Source organism: Rhinichthys klamathensis, unplaced genomic scaffold, assembly GCF_029890125.1.
Source record: "Rhinichthys klamathensis goyatoka isolate OS25496 unplaced genomic scaffold, OSU_Roscu_1.1 h1tg000167l_1, whole genome shotgun sequence".
NCBI classification, from domain to species: Eukaryota; Metazoa; Chordata; class Actinopteri; order Cypriniformes; family Leuciscidae; genus Rhinichthys; species Rhinichthys klamathensis.
In genome coordinates, this window is record NW_026606698.1 from 860,807 (window position 1) to 879,594 (window position 18,788).

At 37.5% G+C, this 18,788-nt stretch overlaps 1 protein-coding gene across 1 annotated transcript in view; it reads right to left on the reverse strand.

The window, feature by feature from the left end:
• gcn1 (GCN1 activator of EIF2AK4) overlaps window positions 1–18,788 on the reverse strand; it is a 66,868-nt gene that overhangs the window by 40,942 nt on the left and 7,138 nt on the right. The window contains exons 8-24 of the mRNA XM_056259387.1: window positions 17,034–17,102; window positions 16,839–16,947; window positions 15,277–15,351; window positions 15,063–15,191; window positions 12,621–12,671; window positions 11,552–11,650; window positions 10,198–10,371; window positions 9,957–10,109; window positions 9,135–9,227; window positions 7,754–7,829; window positions 5,365–5,524; window positions 5,090–5,279; window positions 4,884–5,008; window positions 4,038–4,216; window positions 3,837–3,930; window positions 1,651–1,764; window positions 140–338 (exon numbers count right to left, since the gene is read on the reverse strand). Of these exons, the coding sequence (XP_056115362.1) occupies window positions 140–338; window positions 1,651–1,764; window positions 3,837–3,930; window positions 4,038–4,216; window positions 4,884–5,008; window positions 5,090–5,279; window positions 5,365–5,524; window positions 7,754–7,829; window positions 9,135–9,227; window positions 9,957–10,109; window positions 10,198–10,371; window positions 11,552–11,650; window positions 12,621–12,671; window positions 15,063–15,191; window positions 15,277–15,351; window positions 16,839–16,947; window positions 17,034–17,102 (2,089 nt within the window). The remainder of the gene's footprint in view (window positions 1–139; window positions 339–1,650; window positions 1,765–3,836; window positions 3,931–4,037; window positions 4,217–4,883; window positions 5,009–5,089; window positions 5,280–5,364; window positions 5,525–7,753; window positions 7,830–9,134; window positions 9,228–9,956; window positions 10,110–10,197; window positions 10,372–11,551; window positions 11,651–12,620; window positions 12,672–15,062; window positions 15,192–15,276; window positions 15,352–16,838; window positions 16,948–17,033; window positions 17,103–18,788) is intronic.

Sequence of the window (18,788 nt, forward strand, 5' to 3'; positions counted from 1 at the left end):
AGTTTTGATCATGCTGATAATCCAGAGGCCTTAGAAATGTGCACATCAAACATGATACAGTAGTTTTATAGGGTTAAACATGCATTTGCATTCACAAAAACGTACATAAATCATTTATATATGAAAAAGGAAGGGTTACCCAAGTAGTGCAGGTCTTTAGGCATCAGAGTGACGCCGATGCGCAGGAACACGGGTGTGACGCGTGGAGCCGCCACAGGAGACTGCAGGAGGGGAAGAAGAACCTGCACCACTGCGGGAAGATGAACCCAGATCAGAGGAGGACGACGGGCCAGAGTCGCCTCCAACAGACCCATCGCACACTCCAGCTCCACGTCCAACTGAGAGAGAACAAGAGAGACACTTAAAGACACACTTCAAAAGTTAATCCATCACCCGTTTATTCATGTACACCATATTTAGGGCCCTATAATTTCCGTGATCACGGAATCGCGGAATTGGCCAATTAACGCAGAATTTTACATACTTGGAATGAAAATCTGTTTTTGTGTGAGAGAAGAACGTATGTCTGGGAAAAATGCAGACCGGGGGAAGCAAATCTGGGCGACACAACCCCTCCCGTCATTTCAGCTCCAATGACGGCATCAAAACCATGAAAGCATGGCGAATTCGGCTCTCCACGGCTCTGCTTTCGTCGGCGAAAAAGTTACGAAACTCGAAACTAAGTGCCCTCAGTACCGAGCCGAGCAGTTCGCACGTGACTTTTATGAAGCGTTTCCCACACATAGACTAATTCGTGGAGGTGCGCCACAGAATCAACTCCGGCCGGCACATATTGCGTTTCGTTCATTTTTCTAGCGCTATTTAAAACACGCAGCGTATTCTTTCAGTTGCATTTCCTTTCCCTGCTCTCCCTCCGTCTCTGTCACTCAGGCGTCTCTCTCTCTCACACACACACACACACCCCATCCCCTCCGTGCACGTCTGTCTATGATGCGCCGGACTGGACAAAAGCGAAGTGACACTGCGCGAGAGAGACCGAGTGTGTCCGAGAGCGCGCTCGACAGTGAGAGAGAGAGAGAGAGAGAGAGTGTGACTTTTATTTAAACTTATATAAACTAATATAATTTGTTTTACTAGACAGTTTAAAGCTCATAATCATATTTTGTTGTTACTTGAAGTACTTAGAGTGCAGTGTTATGTTGCATCATGCAGTATTTGTGCAGAAAAGTAAGAGTAAATGTCTGTTACCTCAATAAATTTAAGGTCATTACTATTTTATTTGGGTACATTTTAATCATTAACATTAAAAACACACTCTTTTTATGACTAAAATAACAGTAAAGGGTAAAAAAAAACCTGAATTCCCAAAAATTAAAACGGAAAAAACTGAATTAGCAAAAATTAAAATGGAAAAACCGGAATTTGGGAAAAATTTAAACGGATTTTATAGGACCCTACATATTTCACTCTACATTGTTTGAGCTCAACTAACAACAACGCACTTCCGGGAACTTCATAAAAGGAGTCCCCTTTTTCCTTTCGGTAAACCATCATGTGTAATCTTAAACAATATTTAGCTCAGAGGTATACATGTGCATGAACACATTTTTTATCTCTTAAACCTAACAACTGGTTTGTTCACGCTGATGATGTGTCTCGGGTGGACTTTGGTAGCGTATGACCTCTCACCTCCTGCAATCTCTTGCGGATGCTGGACTCTTTCTCCAGCTGGTTCTGCATCATCTCCTTCTGTTTGCTGGACAGCTGGATCTCCTCTTTGATGCCCTTCTTCTTCTTGATCTCCTGAAGGACAAACACAAGGGGAGGCTCAATCAATTGTGCCGTATAAAACAGAACGCACTACACCAGATACTGTATCCTACAATGCAATGCGCTTAACTTTGTTTCATTTGTCAGTAGGCGCGTTACCATTACAGATTTGCACAAAACTTTTGCGTTTTTTTCTAAATATCTATAAAAAACTATTGCGAAATGACGCCGTTTCCATTAACTGATGTTATGCGACTAAAATGTCATTTTTTCCTCTCGGGATAAGTCATTCCAAAAATCATGGCGATTGACGTTGGTAGGTTTATATTTATCAGAGCCACCGCACTAGACATTATTATTATTAATGGAAGGAGACGTGGTGTGTTATCCAAGCATTAATGGCAAGGAAAGACCCTTATACTAACGGCACATATGAGGTGTTTCTGTAGCTATGTTTCCATCCACACGTTTTTATCCGAATTAAGTGATATCGAATGAAAAATGCCTTATGGAAACAGTAAAATTCGATTGAATTTCATGAATATCGACTCAAATGAAATACGATCGTCTCATCCGATTTTATCTTGATCGATATACGCTTATGCGATAATCGCGGATGGAAACGTTATTATGGTGCAATCCATTTTGCCTAGTAAAACTTTGTTTGCAAATGTTGGCTTGAATGTTGTGCAATTCAGTGAGAAAATGAATGGAAACACCTTAACATGTCTCAAATCAATTCGAATTTGATCGCAAAACAGCATGTGACGTCATTATGCACAGGTTTTTATCCGCTTTAAAGCCGGATTCACATATAGCGCCTAAAAACGCGTAGAAAACGCTGGGCGCGCTGCATTCTCCTTTTTCCAAAGCGCTAGGGCGGTTTCGCTCCGGTTGGTTCTTGTCACGTGACCTACTGTGCGCTTATGGTGCGCTTGCGGCATTCTGAAAAGTTGAGATGTTTTTATCTCGATGCGGCGCGGACGCGCTTGGAAAAAACGAGCGCGTCGCACTGCGACTGCGTCGCTTCCATTTTGAGCGTGCATACCGCGCGCCTACATTTGAGATAACGAACTTGAGCGCGCAAAAGACGCGATATGTGAGCAGGCCCTAAAGCCGTTTAATGGAAACACACTTTCACCAGCTTTATTCGCATTAGGTTTTTTACCGAACTTCAGATAATTCGATTGACAAGTGGATGGAAACATGGCTTGTGTTTCTCCCTCATTTCTGCTCCGAGGTCTTGAATGTGGCTTTTCTTTAAGGGTTTAGAATCCAGTATTCCTGTAATTCTTTTTTCTTTTATAAATTTAATAAAGAACTCTGTCTCGTATTCGGTCCAAACACACTGCAAGTCATTGTAAGTCAGGTGACTGAAAATGCGCAAAAACTGTTTCCATTGCAGTTTTGCGAAATATTCCTTTTTCGAATTGCCTGAAAAAACCCCTCATGTGAGCGTAAAAACCTTTTTGCGATAAGGGAAATTGACGTTTTTCCATTGTGCGTATTTTCAATTCGCAAGTTGAAGGGTAATGGAAACATGGCTAGTGTGGTGGATGAACGGGATGCTATATTGGCCATGATTTTTAATGTCTAGACTTCATTATTTGGTCTAACAAAAGTTAAGACATTTTAATGGTAATGGCTAATGCTGATATAAAAGAATAGCCAATATATGATCAAATATTTAACAGGAAATAAGATGTACATATAATTATCACCATCTCTGTAATTTAATATATTCACTAAATATTTTGCACAATATTTAATAGGGCAGTCAACAGATTGACACTAGGCGCCCACATTTTTACTAGGGCACGGATAAATCGGCCAGCCCAATAGATCAGTCTATAACAATTTTTTATGCAAAACACTATTATAAATTTGCTAAATAACTGTTTATCTTCAACATGACAACTAAATTAAACATGTAATGCAATGAATGTTCTGTATTTCATTTGGAAATATTTATTGTTGCATACTGTAAATAGTATTTGCCTAAACAGTGTACAGTAACTATTCAGTATGCACACTAGAACATACAGTCCAAAACAACTTGTTCCCTTTAATATTCCAGCGGATTGTTTGCAGTGTTTCTCTCTCACCTCTTGAAGCTCCATTTCAATGATCTGCTCTTTGAAGGAATAAGCCTTGTTCTCTCTTTTCATGTTGCCTTTCTTTGTGCTCTCCTGCTGCGCACTGCCAAAAACAACAGCAGTGTTTACAGAAGAACCACGTGATTCTCATTCAATACCTCAAAATATGAAGTTCATTCATTCCATCTGAACTGATTCAGTTCAATTTACCTCATAATGATGCTCTTATCATAAAGTTCTCCCTCTGGCGTTCGCATGATTGCATATTCCTGACGCGTCACCTGGATCATTGCATGATTGGACAAGCGCTGGGTCACGTGATCCATGACACGTGGCAGCAGTTTAGTTGGAGACAGAAGCGATAGAGAACCGACCGCATTCTGAACAGCCTACAGCGAGAGAGACACAATGACAACCATAAATCCAGAGAAAATCGGACCCGAATCTTAAATGTGTGTCCTATTATATCAATGCAATAATTTAAGATAGTTTGATGGTTTTGAATGAAGTCTCTTAAAACTGCATTTGATCAAAAATACAGTATATACAATATATATCAAATAAGATGTATATAAAAATGTATTAATATTATTTTATTTTACTGCAATTAAATTATACTCATAATTTTTTTTAGGAAAATCAGAAAATGGGCATTATCTATTGATAAGTCGGTCAACAGATATTAATCTTAAATGCCTGCCCTACTATATCAATACAAAATTAAAGTCACAATGAAATCAAAATAGACAATACTATTTTTGCAGTACTTATTATACAATATTTATCCGTGCACATCATTCTTTTTTAAATTCATGTGCCTCGTAATCTTGAATCAGAAAAACTTCCCCTCCCTCTTGCAGTGATCTCTCTTCTCATCCCTGATGAAGAGGGCGGGGCAACCTGTCACTTACATGAGATCCACCAATAGCAAACCACAAGGACAAAATCAAGCCCCGCCCTACATTTGTTCTTGTTCCAGAATCCGTTTCACTTGAATATACGTCACAATAGGAGAGAAAAGACTATCGCAACTTCTCATGCCGACTTTAAATGCACCTGGTTGTCTGTGTTGGCTTCTAGCAGGCGAGGTAGAATCTTCTCCAGGTGTTTGTCGATGAAATCAGCAGCGTCCATCTTCATCGAGGACAGCAGAGAAGGCCACAACTCAGACCTGATGGCCACTGAAAAAGAAAGAGCGTGATTAACAGCTATTGGGATATTCCTGTACAGATGCAATCAAATCCACTGGGAGAGAGACGGACCGATGGAGGGATGATGGGTAACGATGAGAATATCCAGGGCCAGTTTCTCAGTCTCTGCCAGGTCGTTCCACTGGGCCGCCGCCGAGCAGATCACCCTCAGAGCGTCCAGCAGGATCCGCGGAGCAACATACGAGCGCCCCATCTCAGTCAGCTCGCCCGTCTCCGTGTAAAGAGCCTCTGACGGCAGAATCTGATTCAAGAGATGTAAAAATGAGCAAATTCAAAACACGTTAGTGTAAAGTAGCCTAAGCGTTCAACTCCTCTTCATCACTCACCTTGTGTTTGTTAATAATGACACGCAGTTCTCCCAGAAGGCCGTGGGCCAGGCTGGATCCGCCCAGCGAGGACAGGAGCTTCTTCACGGTCTGCTTAGCATGTTTACGCACACACCACTGCCGGGACAGCAGCGCCATAACTGTGGCCTGATGATACATCCTGAGGACGGCAAACAAGGGTTTAAGTCACATGATCACTCACAGAAGCTTATGAAGACGGCAAGAGTTTTTGCACTATTGTTGAATGCCAAAATTCACCCCATTTACTTAACCCTGTTATCAGCAGTGATGGGAATAACGGCGTTATAAATAAACGGCGTTACTAACGGCGTTATCTTTTTCAGTAACGAGTAATCAAACGAATTACTGTTTCCCCCGTTACAACGCAGTTACCGTTACTGACAAAAAAAATGTGGCGTTACTATAATTGAACTCACTGAAGCGGCTTTCATCCGAGTAGGCTCTCTCTCCGCCATAGGACCTGCAAAGTTTTTTTCTCTGGTGTGTGTGTGTATGTGTGTGTTTATGAGGCGCCGGAGTGGACAAAAGCGAAGCGAACGCCGCGAGCACGCTCAATGCACGAGAGAGACCGAGTGTGTCCGAGAGCGCGCTCAACAGTTGCGCAAGAGAGACCGAGGGTGTCCGAGCATTATATAGTTCGTTTATAAATAAATTACATATTTCAGCATTAGACAGCATTATCTATAGCCTATTGATATCATCTGCAACGTTAATTAATTTACATGGTTATACAAATAAAATCTAAAAAAATTCCCTACAGGGAACGTTCTGTTTAGGTTATAAAATAAACCCGAAAATAACCTGCAGGGAACATTCACAGAAAACATCTTTGTTTGACCGGTTGTAAACACGTGCGCCAAACATGTCTAGAATTTGGTTTAAATAATCTCTGATGATGACGTTCGCTATAGGTTATAAAAATAAACCCCCAAAATATTATATTTTAGTATTATATTTTTTTGGGGGGTAAATTGTTCAGTATTATATTGAGAGAGCACTTGTTAAACTGTTTACTTTTGTTAGGAAGAAAATACTTAGGCTACAGTATGTCTAATAGTTGTGAAGTTGTGTAACAGTTTTATCATTTTAATATGCACAAAGAGTATGTATTTTTTATTTTTATTTATTTTTATTCATTTTTGGTACATTTCTTAAGAAGCATAATTTATTTTTAAACTTATTTGTTGGCCAGTTGGGGTCTGTGTGCGATATTAAGTATAAACCATCTATAATGTTTTATTGTTCTACTATATTAATGCTAATATTTAGAATAATATATTGAATTTAATAGGCGTCTCTCACATTGTCCCACAGCAACATTAAAATAGAATAAATTATTATTATAAAACATTGAACACTAATCTACACTATTAAGTGTCCATTTCATTAATTTAACATATTTAATACTGGGGGCATCCAAATTATTTGATATAGGCCTATTTGAATTTTTTTTTTTTTAAAGTAAAGCAATAGTTACTTTCTCTGGTAATTAGTTACTTTTATAATGATGTAACTCAGTTACTAACTCAGTTACTATTTGTGAGAAGTAACTAGTAACTATAACTAATTACCTTTTTTAAGTAACATGCTCAACACTGGTTATCAGCAAGTTTCACCAATGCTTTTGGGGGGTCAAAATACGCCCAGACAAGGTGTGCATGTTTATGAATTCTTCTAATAAATTTTTTTTCAGAGATGTCAAAGTTGCTTTGGGGTCAATTACTAAATTACTAAAAAGAAAACTAAAAATTATATAATAATTAAAAACTAATTTAAAATATTAATAAATCCTGCAAGTATAATAAAAACACCTTGTATTGGGGATTTTCACTATGGGGAATAAATGTGTAAATTACCTAGATAACTCAGTATATTGGGTAGGTTAAAGAAAAACTACAACTCCCACTATTGGACTACAACTCTCCTACCTGGCTTTCACAGGTGTTGGTAATCACTGTTGATTGTCCTGATGTGTTTGAACACCGTTAAATTGATTGTTACATTTATTGTCTGTATGCCCTGAGGATGGTCTTTTGACCGAAAGCTTGGTGATTAAATTTGCTTAAAGGATTTAAGTGTGCGGACAGTTTATTTATTTATAGGGTGATACAAGATCCCATTAGGCTCTATTTTGCATATCATAGCCCACTTTTAATGATCCTAGAGTTGCCTTAAAGTTTTCTGACTCAATATTCTTTATTACGAAATGAAAATGATTTACAAATGCTTAGTTTAGATGTTCGTTTAAATTTTTAGCAACAAAAAACTAAAACGTAAAATTGAACACAGGAAATAGAATTCCCTCTGCCAATTCAACGAATAATTAAATTCTACACAAAACATTTCAGGGAAAATAGTAGTGACTCACTGAGACTTGCTGTTGTTGAGTCTTTGTGGCTGATCCAGGAACAGTCTTTCACACAGCAGCAGGATGGTGCACAGAGCTGTGGGTACAGAACACAGGTGTGTGTGTGTGTGTGTGAGATCTTCATCAGATTTACTGATCAGTGTTGTTACTGTTAGCTAAAACTGTTCTTAATAGAAATGAAGCTGAAATAGAATAAAATACAAACATTAGATGAAAAACAACTTTAAACATAACTAAAATAAAAAAAATTGAAATACTAAAATTATAAATAAGCTAAATATCTCCCTTTATCCACACAGAAAATAGCAACTTCAGTAAAATATCTGAGGTTATTTGACTCTGAATCCTCCCTTTACCAGCTGTTCAAATCTTTAAAGAGGACCTAGTACGCTTATTTTTACATGTTCATCTTTCTTTAGTGTGTAATGTTGCTGTTTGACCATGAAAAAACTCTGCAAAGTTACAAAGCACAAAGTCCCTCCAGCGGGAGTTATTCTCTATATCAGTGTCAGTGTTTCTGAACTCAATGAAACGCCTCTATTGTAGTTTTCTCCCGGGAACATCACAATATTCCTCATTTAACTAATTTCCACCCACGGCATACTGAAAATAAAGGAGGGGCTTCATAAAGACAGGAACTAAACAGGGCTGCGTTTCTCAAAAGCATCGTAAGCCTAAGTTGATGGTAAAACAATTGCCACCAATGGTCTCAATGATCAACTTTAATCATTTAAATTCAACTTTAATCGTTTAAATTCACATTGAAGAGACGGATTAAAAATAATCAAAACTGCAATCACCAATAGTTGGTTTACCTTATCCCAGGTACTGCCCTTCTTTGTACTGTACTTATTTAATTATTCTATTTCCTTCTTTCTCTTTTATCTTTTTTTTTCTCTTCTGTCTTAATTGTTTCTATTTTTCATGTATTCTTTTTTTTAATAATGTAATATGATGATGTGTTGACCTGCCAAGGGACTACAAATGAAAATGAGCTTTTCTGCTAACTCTGGTGCATTTACATTTTGAGTGTAAACAAAAAATGTCAATTGATGTGCATTGTCACTTTTAAATAAAAAAAATAAAAAAATAATAATACAAAAAACGTAGGCGATGCTTATGGGAGAAACAGCAGAGTGTTACTGACAGACCGGGAAGAGAGGAGCTGCAACAATGGAGAATATGGGGAAAATGTGTTTTTTGAACATTCAAGCATGAACATCTATTCTAGTAGAGCTCAAAAACAAAATCAAGACTTTGTAAAAAGCCTAATATGGCCTTCTTCGTCTAACCGCTTAAGGCAAAAAATATTCCTCTGAGCCACATCAATGAAATCCTAAAATCGCCTCTGGATAAGTTTGATGAACGGAGCGTTTCTGACCTTCTTCACTGGCCTGAGAGAGGAACTTCTCAGTGGTGAACAGAGGCTTCTTCTCATCCAGTATCAGGTTCCAGAAAGACACCAGCTTCGCTTCTAAAGACACAGAAGAACATGACGATCACCAGCATGAGACACAGGATGTCAGCAGAGTTTCAGTAGATATTTTTCCATCCAAAGTTGCGCATTTAACTTGTGTGCAAAGTTGGAATATCGCAAAGAACATTTGCGAATAAAGCACATGTGTTCAAGAGAACATAATCGTAACTTCCTGGGAAGTTAGTCCAAAATATATGTAATAAAAATGGAAGTTGCTGCACCCGGGGAAGCCACTGTAGCTCTTTTTTCCTTCATTATGAATGACTAGCGTCTCAGAGCGACAGAGGAAACGCATTAAACTCTGTCGTTCTTTGGGAACGCAATCATGCGAGACGCTTTTGGAGGGAATTAAACCAAATCATTCTGATGACAGACTTTGGCTCAAAGTGGTTTCAGAGCCACCAAACCAACATTTGAAATGCTGTGAAGCGATTGGTCTGCTAGTAAAGTCCAGTTATCCAACCAATCCTCTGTTGAGGCAAAGTCACAAAAGTATTTTCTTCCGCATCAAGGGATTTATTCAGTAACTGTATTTCCATCATACTTTAAGCTTATGTGTTCTTATCAGATAAAAAAATGTATCCGCCTCAATTGAGTGCATTCGTTTTTTACGTGGATTTAAAAAATGTGTGTGCATCTTGGCGTTTCAATCCAGCGTTTATATGCAATATCCCAAAATGTGCACAAAAATAGGTGGATGTAAAAATAGCCAGTGTGAACGCTCACCAGACACAGAGTCGAGCACAGACAGCCGACAGAGCAGCACAGAGGCGGTCACGCCCTCAGACAGCAGTGCATGCTGGGTATTCTGGGCAGCAGCTTTCTCCACAGTCTGGATGAGGAGAGGTAGGAAGTCAACAGCCTGACTGAGAGTGTCACCTGAACAGAATGAAGACACACAGATGCTGTTTATTTTGACGAAACATCAAATAAGCCCAATGTGAAACATCCCAGCAGTCCGACTGACCTTTGAAAGCCCCGATCATGGCCTGGAGATACGCCTGACGCACGAGGGACGTGGACGTCTTGAGGCCGAAGGCTTTTTTAAACCATTCCCTCAACTCGGAGGGTACGTTCACCGTCAAACGGCCCGTCCACTGCGATAACACAGACGCCGCATGTACCAGTGTCCCCTCATGGACTATAAACACACAAATACAACAATCAGCAGATATTAGGCTTTTATGCATGTTTAAGAAATATAAGACCTTTTAAGATTGTTTAGCGTAAATTAAATAACTAGTTTAAGACCAATTTTGCAACAAAACAAAGTTTTCATATTAAGTCATTAAATAGCAAATAAATAGCAAAAAAAAAAAATCAATCTTGATATTTTACTTTAGCTAGTTGCATGGAAACATTTCTCATTTAATTTAGTTTAACTTGATGCACTTGCATATTAAATAAAAATGAATAAAACATAATAAACAGTTATGAAATGGCAAGACCTTTTACGATCGTTTAATGTAAATTAAATTATGAATTTAAAACCAATTTTGCAACAAAACAATTTAAAAACTAATTTTACATTTTTAAATAGCAAACTGGGTAGAAATAAAATCTTGATATTTTAAGTCAGGGATTCACAACATTTAATTTAAAATATTTATTTGAAGCCCTACTGAGATTTTAAGTTAAGGGTTATGACAGGGTTATAATAGTTAACTAAAACTGAAAAAATTAAAACAAAAACATATTGCTACTTAAGATAAAATAAATGTTAACAAATAAAATAAGGAAAAAAAAAACCTTAAACTTATTTTATTTCAGCTATTTGCCATAGAAACATTTCTCATTTAATTTAGTTTAATTTGATGTAGTTAAAAAAACTTTATTAAGAATTAAGTAGTAAAATTAATACACAATTAAATACAAATTCTAAAAAATAAATAGGAATTTTAAAAAACTAATAAAAATGACAAACAAAATGAAAAAATGAAAATGGAAAATATAAAAATAATAACTAATTTAAACTGTTAATAAAAACTATAATAGTATCCCAGTGATACTAAAACAACACGGTTCAAAGATTTAATAGTTCGTTTACAGTTCTCAGGCGTCAGTTAATGGTCGTGACAAGTAAACATAAAAAATTGTAGTGCTTTATTTTGATTTTAAAATAATTTATTTTTAATTGAAAATAATAATAATAATAATTTAATTATTATCGTAACAGCAACTCACGAACCCCAGTCCCCTAAAAAAAAACATTTATGAAAGCTCTCATACTAATGTGGATGTTCAGTGTTTAAACCAGTATGAAAAAAGTGAATTAAAAAAAGTTACTTTTTAATGTAATTAAAATCCAGTGGGTTTCTCACCTTCCTGTTGCAGGAATGGAATGAACATCACAGCCACGCTGGAGCTCAGAGACTGAGAGGAAGTGCCAGAGACGGCGTGATGACTGCAACTTCTGATTCCTGTTGCAAAAACACACATAAATGAAGCTTAATAAGTTACTTAAAGACTCACAACTGTGTGATTGTTATGGTATTGATCATGTGAGTATCTTGTTATCCAGCTTTTACCTGTATTGCCCAAAACAAATTTCCCTTAAAGGGACAAATAAAGTAGAAAAGTATAAAGTACATATTCATGCAGAAGTGAGAATGAGATTTGGGAGATAAACTGGAAAGGACGATTTTTATTTTTTTAAACAAAACGTGTTTTCACATTTAAAAATGCAAGACGTACGGTAGTGGAATGGAAAAAAGTAATGTCTCAAACATGTTTTTTTAAAGTTGAACTTCCTTTAGCTTGATACAAAATGCTGCAAAAGACGCAAGACACAAGCACAGGGGTCAAAGATGTCCGTCTAGTGCATGTTACATAGCCTGGTTAAAACCAGACCATTCTCAGTTGTAACTGAGTTATGGTCTGGCAAAGCGTCATAGACAAATCATTTCCAGAGGGGCGTCACCAACGGACGTCGCGGATAGACCTAAACCCAATCAGAGCGATGAAGGAGATGACGTATGCAGAGCGGCGGAGACACATCTCCGAGTGTTGTTCTTTGCTCGGTTTTAACTAAAAGGAAACGTTCAAATCGCTTAAAACAGACGCGATAGCTGATTGGAACGAGTGATGTTGGACGGCGGCATCCATCTTTGTAATGTAGGCTACAAAATCTGCTTCAAAATCCCAGCGCTGTCGTCATCGTGTAAAGCCCGCCCCAACGTTTCTGATTGGTGCCGCGATTTCGACGGATTGGAAATGGGCTTGAATGAGCTCTTTGCCAGACTAACTTTCAGACTTTGAAAGAGCAGTGCAGCAGAATGCAAAAAAACCAAACAGGTTTCCTGATGAAAATTAGCAGTGATCAGTGATTAGCTATATTAGAAAAGGAAAACAGTGTGTAAAACCATTGCTGTCCAAACAGCAGATACTCACCCGAGAGAACGCTCATCTTCTGGGCCACAACAGTCAGCTTCCCCTCTGAGCCTGTGCAAAACAACATATCCTGCTTTTAAAAGTGACCAGGATCTGGTGATGTGTGTGAGATGACGTGTAATGATTATTAGATATGCTTCATATTATACTTTTACTGAGATTACTGGTGTGGGTTTCCATGTTATTTTTTAATAATTATTAATAATGGTTCCTAATATTATTATCATGTTAACCTCTTAACCGTCTCCAGAGCGTCGGCGCACTGAAGCGTTTTTTTTTTTATTTAGTTCAAATATACTATCAGATTTAATGTTATACCTTGACAAACTATACATCATTAAAAAGATATAAGCCTCAAGATTCAGTATTTGACCACTATTGTATTCTGAGAAACTTATAGTGACAGTTATGTCTTAATTTGTGTCAGGAGTTATGAAATGAAAACAATGAGTCGATACCTTTAATATGAATTATGAGCGTCAGCTGGTCCATTCATAAAAAACACTCCGTGCTGTCGTCATGACAGCGATTCACAAAACAACGTCCCTGAGGGCTTTTAGCTCAACAATGTGCAGATGTGGAGAAATATTGATATATTCTCATAGATTCACATCATATTTCTATAGACAGGAATAATATTTATTGAATTTATACCCAAATGCGTCGATGTAAGTTATGATCGCTTCTTACTGAGATGTGCTGTGTTTTCCATTCATACCAATGGCATGGGGGCGCTATATGTGTCCAATAAAAGTCCATATATGGATCATGAAGAAGAAGACCCATAGTCATGTGACATTCCAGGACGTCACTGAGTGATACAGAAAGTAGCTGACAGAGATCGCTGTAACATGCAGATAAAGATGTTTTGAAAACAATAAACATGATTGCAATGATATTTGAGTTACCTGTGTTCTTCAAGCCATGCCAGGTATTTCATAATAATAGATTATATTTATAATGTAATGCTAATCGATATAGATTTCATCATCGTTCAGAACACTAAATAATACATATTCTGTCGGATTTTTTTTTAATATGAAGCCAAGTTAGATCACAGAAGATTATTTAAAACACTAGACTTGCGTTATATAGTAAGTTTGGAGCACAAACATAATTTTAATCTCATAAATGGTCGTGTATTGATGGTGTGCTAAGCTAACATGCTAGCGAGCCCAGGCGCACCTGCCACGAGCAGTTATTGTTTTATGATTTTTTTCTAAATAGGAATGCTTACTGAAATGTTTCAGTGCATTTGATACCAGTTTCAAATATTTAGTGAGAATTTTGATAAAAGAAATTAGGGTTTGAAACCCTATGAATAGCCTGTGAATAGCCAGTCGTTAGTAGCTATAATGCAGACAAAAGAAATGCATATTTAGATCCATAATAACCAGTCTGGAGAGGTGTGAATGTGTACAGGGGAGACTGACACTGAATGGGGCACCACAAAACAATAGAGACAATAGACTGAATAGATGACTCAGAGGATGACTAAACATCAGTTTGCTAATAGAGTCTAATCAAAATAAAGTAATTTGACATGATCTTGAAAAACATTTAACTAAATACAGAGTTTTATACTTATCATTTTCAGATTTTAAATATAAAATGGTCAGACATGTGGCTTTAGCTGCAGTGCATTTCTAGATTGCTCCAGGGCCAACTTCCATTTTATTTTCATAAAGATGTTTCATAAAAATAAATTTCTAATAACTTTACAAAACTTTGAAGCTATTTAAAATTGTTTTTTTCATTATGACAATAATTCATTCTACATTTACAATAAACAACCAGGTGTCAGCTTTCAAATGAGATCATACTTGTGCTTTTAGTGCAAAGGGTTCATGAACTGTATCTGTTTCAGTTTGGGTATGTGATTTCTGGGGATTTTTCAAAAGTGGGCTTGAAGCTTAACAGGTTAAAAGCAGTTTTTGCTGCTTAATATTTTTGTGGAAACTATAATACATTAATACATTATTTTTTGATTCTTTGATGAATAGAAAGTTGAAATTAACATTTTATTTGAAATAGAATCTTTTGTAACATTGTAATGATCTTTACTGTCACTTTTGATCAATTTAATGCATCCTTGCCTAATAAAAGTATAATTAATTTTTTTTAGTATGTAGTATTATTTTACTTAACCATAACTGTATTTTTGTAAAGTTTCCACAAAAATATGAAGCAGCACAACTGTTTTCAACATTAATAATCAGAAATGTTTATTGAGCATTAAATCAGCATATTATAATGATTTCTGAAGGAGTAATGAAGCTCAAAAACATGAAAAAGATCTTAATTATTTGAAAACTTTTGTAGTGTATACATTCACTATTAAAATGTGAATGATTTTTAATATGATTTCTATGAATTTTCCATTAATATAAATCATGATTTTTAGAGTACATGACCGCTGAAAGCTTGAAAGTCCTCACTGACCTCCGAGGATGGCGAAGAGGTGTTTGACGAGGTCCTGGACGGCGCTCGGGTCGCTACACTGTTGGGCCAGATTCTGAAGGGCCGCCACCGCCTGGTCCATGAGCTCTGGGTTATTGGCCTTCAGCTGACCTGAAACACACACACACACACACACACACATTAAACCTGCACGTGACACCTCAGACCAACCTCTCAATCACTGACGACGACTCACTGGAGATGCCCTTCCCGATGTCCAGCGCATACTGACTCAGGTCGAGTGTGAGAGACGCCAACATGGAGGAGATCGCTGGAGGAAAGACCAATGACAGAGATGGACATATTCAGAATTATTCAGAAATGAACAATCAGTATAGTAATAAGTAATATCTTGTTCAGGCTTGGTAGACAAGAGGTTTCCAAAAAACAATTCCTGCAATTGAAACTAATACACTATCTAGATCTCATGTGAGCATTTCTATAAACAAAAGCAATAATCAATGGACTGGCAGAAATACTCTTTTTCTTTTTTTACTATATAATTTTGTTATATATGATTTGTTATATATGCTAATAATTAAAAGTCACCAGGGTTATTATGTTTAACTAAAACCATACAAAACATTTTTGTTGTTTAAATAAAATAAACATTAACTGAAATAATATTGTATACGGTATATATATATATATATATATTGTATTGTAGGCTGCCCTTAATCTGCATGCAGGCTAGAATTGCGAAACATTATTGGATAATTCTTATTGACATTTCTCTGGGCCAATCGGAATCTTAGTACTTTTTCTCTTGGCCAATCGGAATCTTAGAACTTGCGTCAGAATCGCCATTGGATGAGACACCTCGCTACAACGCGAGTCTGATGGAAACTTATAACGTGAAGGAATCTTATGTGAAATTCGAGGTAAATCAAGCTTTTTTGGAGCAAAAACAACAGCTAGTTGTTTGCTTGATTCAATTAACGTTAGCAACCGCTTTGTTATGCTGCGCTCGTGACAGGGCGCTGAAAGAACAAGCATATAGAGAGAGAGAGCCGGTCGCGCGCGCACTCTCACTGTATCCAAACTGCCTTGCTCTCCCTCCATCGCGCATATTAATCAAAATCTATTGAGAATTGACACGATAGTAAAAGATCAAAAGACCAAAGTTTCATGTGGAGATTTTTTTCCTGAATTACCGCTGGGTGTGAATTCAAACTTGTGAATTCAAAAGAGTCAAAAAACTCTCCGGTTCTACGCGATTCACGTGAATGACCCAATTGACCAAGAAAACGGCGAAAGTTTGCCGGTCTGATATATATATATATATATATATACACACACACACGCACTGGGGCTCCACGATTTGGGGAAAATGTCATGTGATTATTGAGGTCAATATTGTGATTGCAATATAATAAACAAATGGTTTCATGAGTCAACTTGCTTGGTTTTAAAGTAAAATGCACACACAGATTAGTGATAATTCTCTAATATAAATAGGTATTTCTCAACTCAAACTAGCAACAACAACTAAATGATTGATAACACCTATAATGATCAATAAGCCATTGATGTCTGGATAAAAATGTATTTAATAAATATAACAGATTAATAAATATTAAAATAAATTCTCATTCAAACTATTAATAACAACTATAATAGTATTTCAATTGTACTAAAATGACATTGACAGTAACATTATATCGTAATCATTTGTTCTTCTGAGCAGTAATGATGATATCATGATGCATCTGTGTGATCATGAATGAGTGTGTGTGATAGCCGTAGTGTGTCACTCACTCTGAATGGAGTTCTCCGGGCTGCGCAGCAGAGCTTTCTGTAACGTGGGCAGCAGTTGCTCCTTAAACTCAGAGTGAGACATGTGACGAAGCATCGAGGCGCTCTTTTCCTGAAAACACACATTCAGCTTTAGGTTTTATGATCTTGACACTGCAAAGAGTATTGATTCAACAAAGTCACGACACAGATTCTCACCAGTATGTGCGGATGCGGCCTGGTCTTACTCATGAGGACCGTCTTCATGTACAGGTCCAAGAGAGCCGCCTAAAACAGAACAGTGTTGATATGGTTAAATAAAAGTTAAATAGTTAAAAATAGTTTTTGTCTAATTAAATAAAAGACTCAAAACTTTTTAAATGATGCCTTGGCAACCAACTGAAATAAAATCTAGTTCCGTCATGAAACTCTAGAGGGCGCAGGTTGATGGGTCCTTTACATGCAATCTGAGCATGCAGCCAATGAGCTTGCTGCTCAACATTTAAATAGTCTGGGTTCATTGCTTGCTGTAGAGTGTAATTCCTCTGAACCCCTCCACCTCCCCCAGCTCCACCTGCCTAGATCTGCTATGGGGTTTATGTATGTCTTATTAGGGCTGCCCCCAACTAAAGACTCCTCAACTAGTAGTCGTTCATTTAAGTGAATAGTCGCCTAATCGGACATTTACATAAATCAATTACTTACTTAATTATGTATACCGGGGGCGTACCGGTTAAAGTAAAAAGCATTAATTATGAACGAGTCCGAAAAAACAGCAAAGAGACTCACTGAACGTTTAAAAATGATTTGTAAACTAGTGTTTTCTGAGTCAGTTTCGGCTGCTGACTGGCCGTCTCCGCACTGTAGAGGACGTGAGAAATCAGATTATACAGATTACATAATCAGAGAATATTTATTTTCGAATTTGAATTGATTAATTAAAAAGTAGACACTTCAAGCTTTCTATAGACATATAGAGTATGCCTGTGAGGCGATTATATGCTTTTATGAGTATGTGTTTTGGTTCATTTTTGTGAAATGCTTCATTAAAGTTGTTCTCGGAAACCGAGATGCAGATAGCGTTAATTTACAAAAGCAGGAGTTGTGCTGACAACAAATAAAAGTTTAAAGGGGTCATATAATGGTGCATGCACTTTTACAAGTTGATTGTACTGAAATGTGTGTTGGCAGTGCCTGTACACAACCATCATATAATGATAAAAATCCATCCAGTGTTTTTGTTTTAATCTCCTTATATGTTTTCCCCTGCCTCAAATTGAGCCGTTCGTTTTAGTGACGTCAATAAAACGGACGCCCCTCCCACGATTGTTGATTGACAGGAGCGTCTCAACACCGACCCGCCCTCGCGGGTGAGATCAGCTCCATGAGAGAGCTGTCAATCATAGTCTGCGCGGACCGACGTGGTCATTGTTGATGTGCTGGAGCACTGTCTATAAGCAGAATGGCGTCTAAGCGATTGTGGTGTTCTGTTCTTGGGTGTAATAACGAACACAGTCATTTTAATGTTCCTAAATCCAAACCGCTGAAGACGCAGTGGCTGTGTTTGTTTTCGAAGGGAATATTCCCCACGAGCAACGTCAATGCGTTCATGTTTGCGCAAATCATTTCTCACCAGACTGCTTTATAGACGAGGAACAGTATAAAGCTGGATTTGCTAAGAAGCTGCTCATGAAAAATGGATCGGTAGCTGCTACCAGATATTCGTGTTAGAGCCCTGCACGGGCCTCAAATCTAGGCCCTAGCCCGGCCCTGCCCCGAGACGCTCAGGCCCTAGCCCGGCCCGTGTCCGACAGCTCATCAGAATGATCAGCCCGAGTCCGACCCGAGCCCGTAAAAAAAAAAAGAAAAAAAAAAAGATAAACAGCCTGACCTATGTTGCAGTCAGTAAACCAACCAGATATATTTTGTTTTCAATGGCAAAGTATTTACCGGTAGGTTTATTTTCATTTCTTT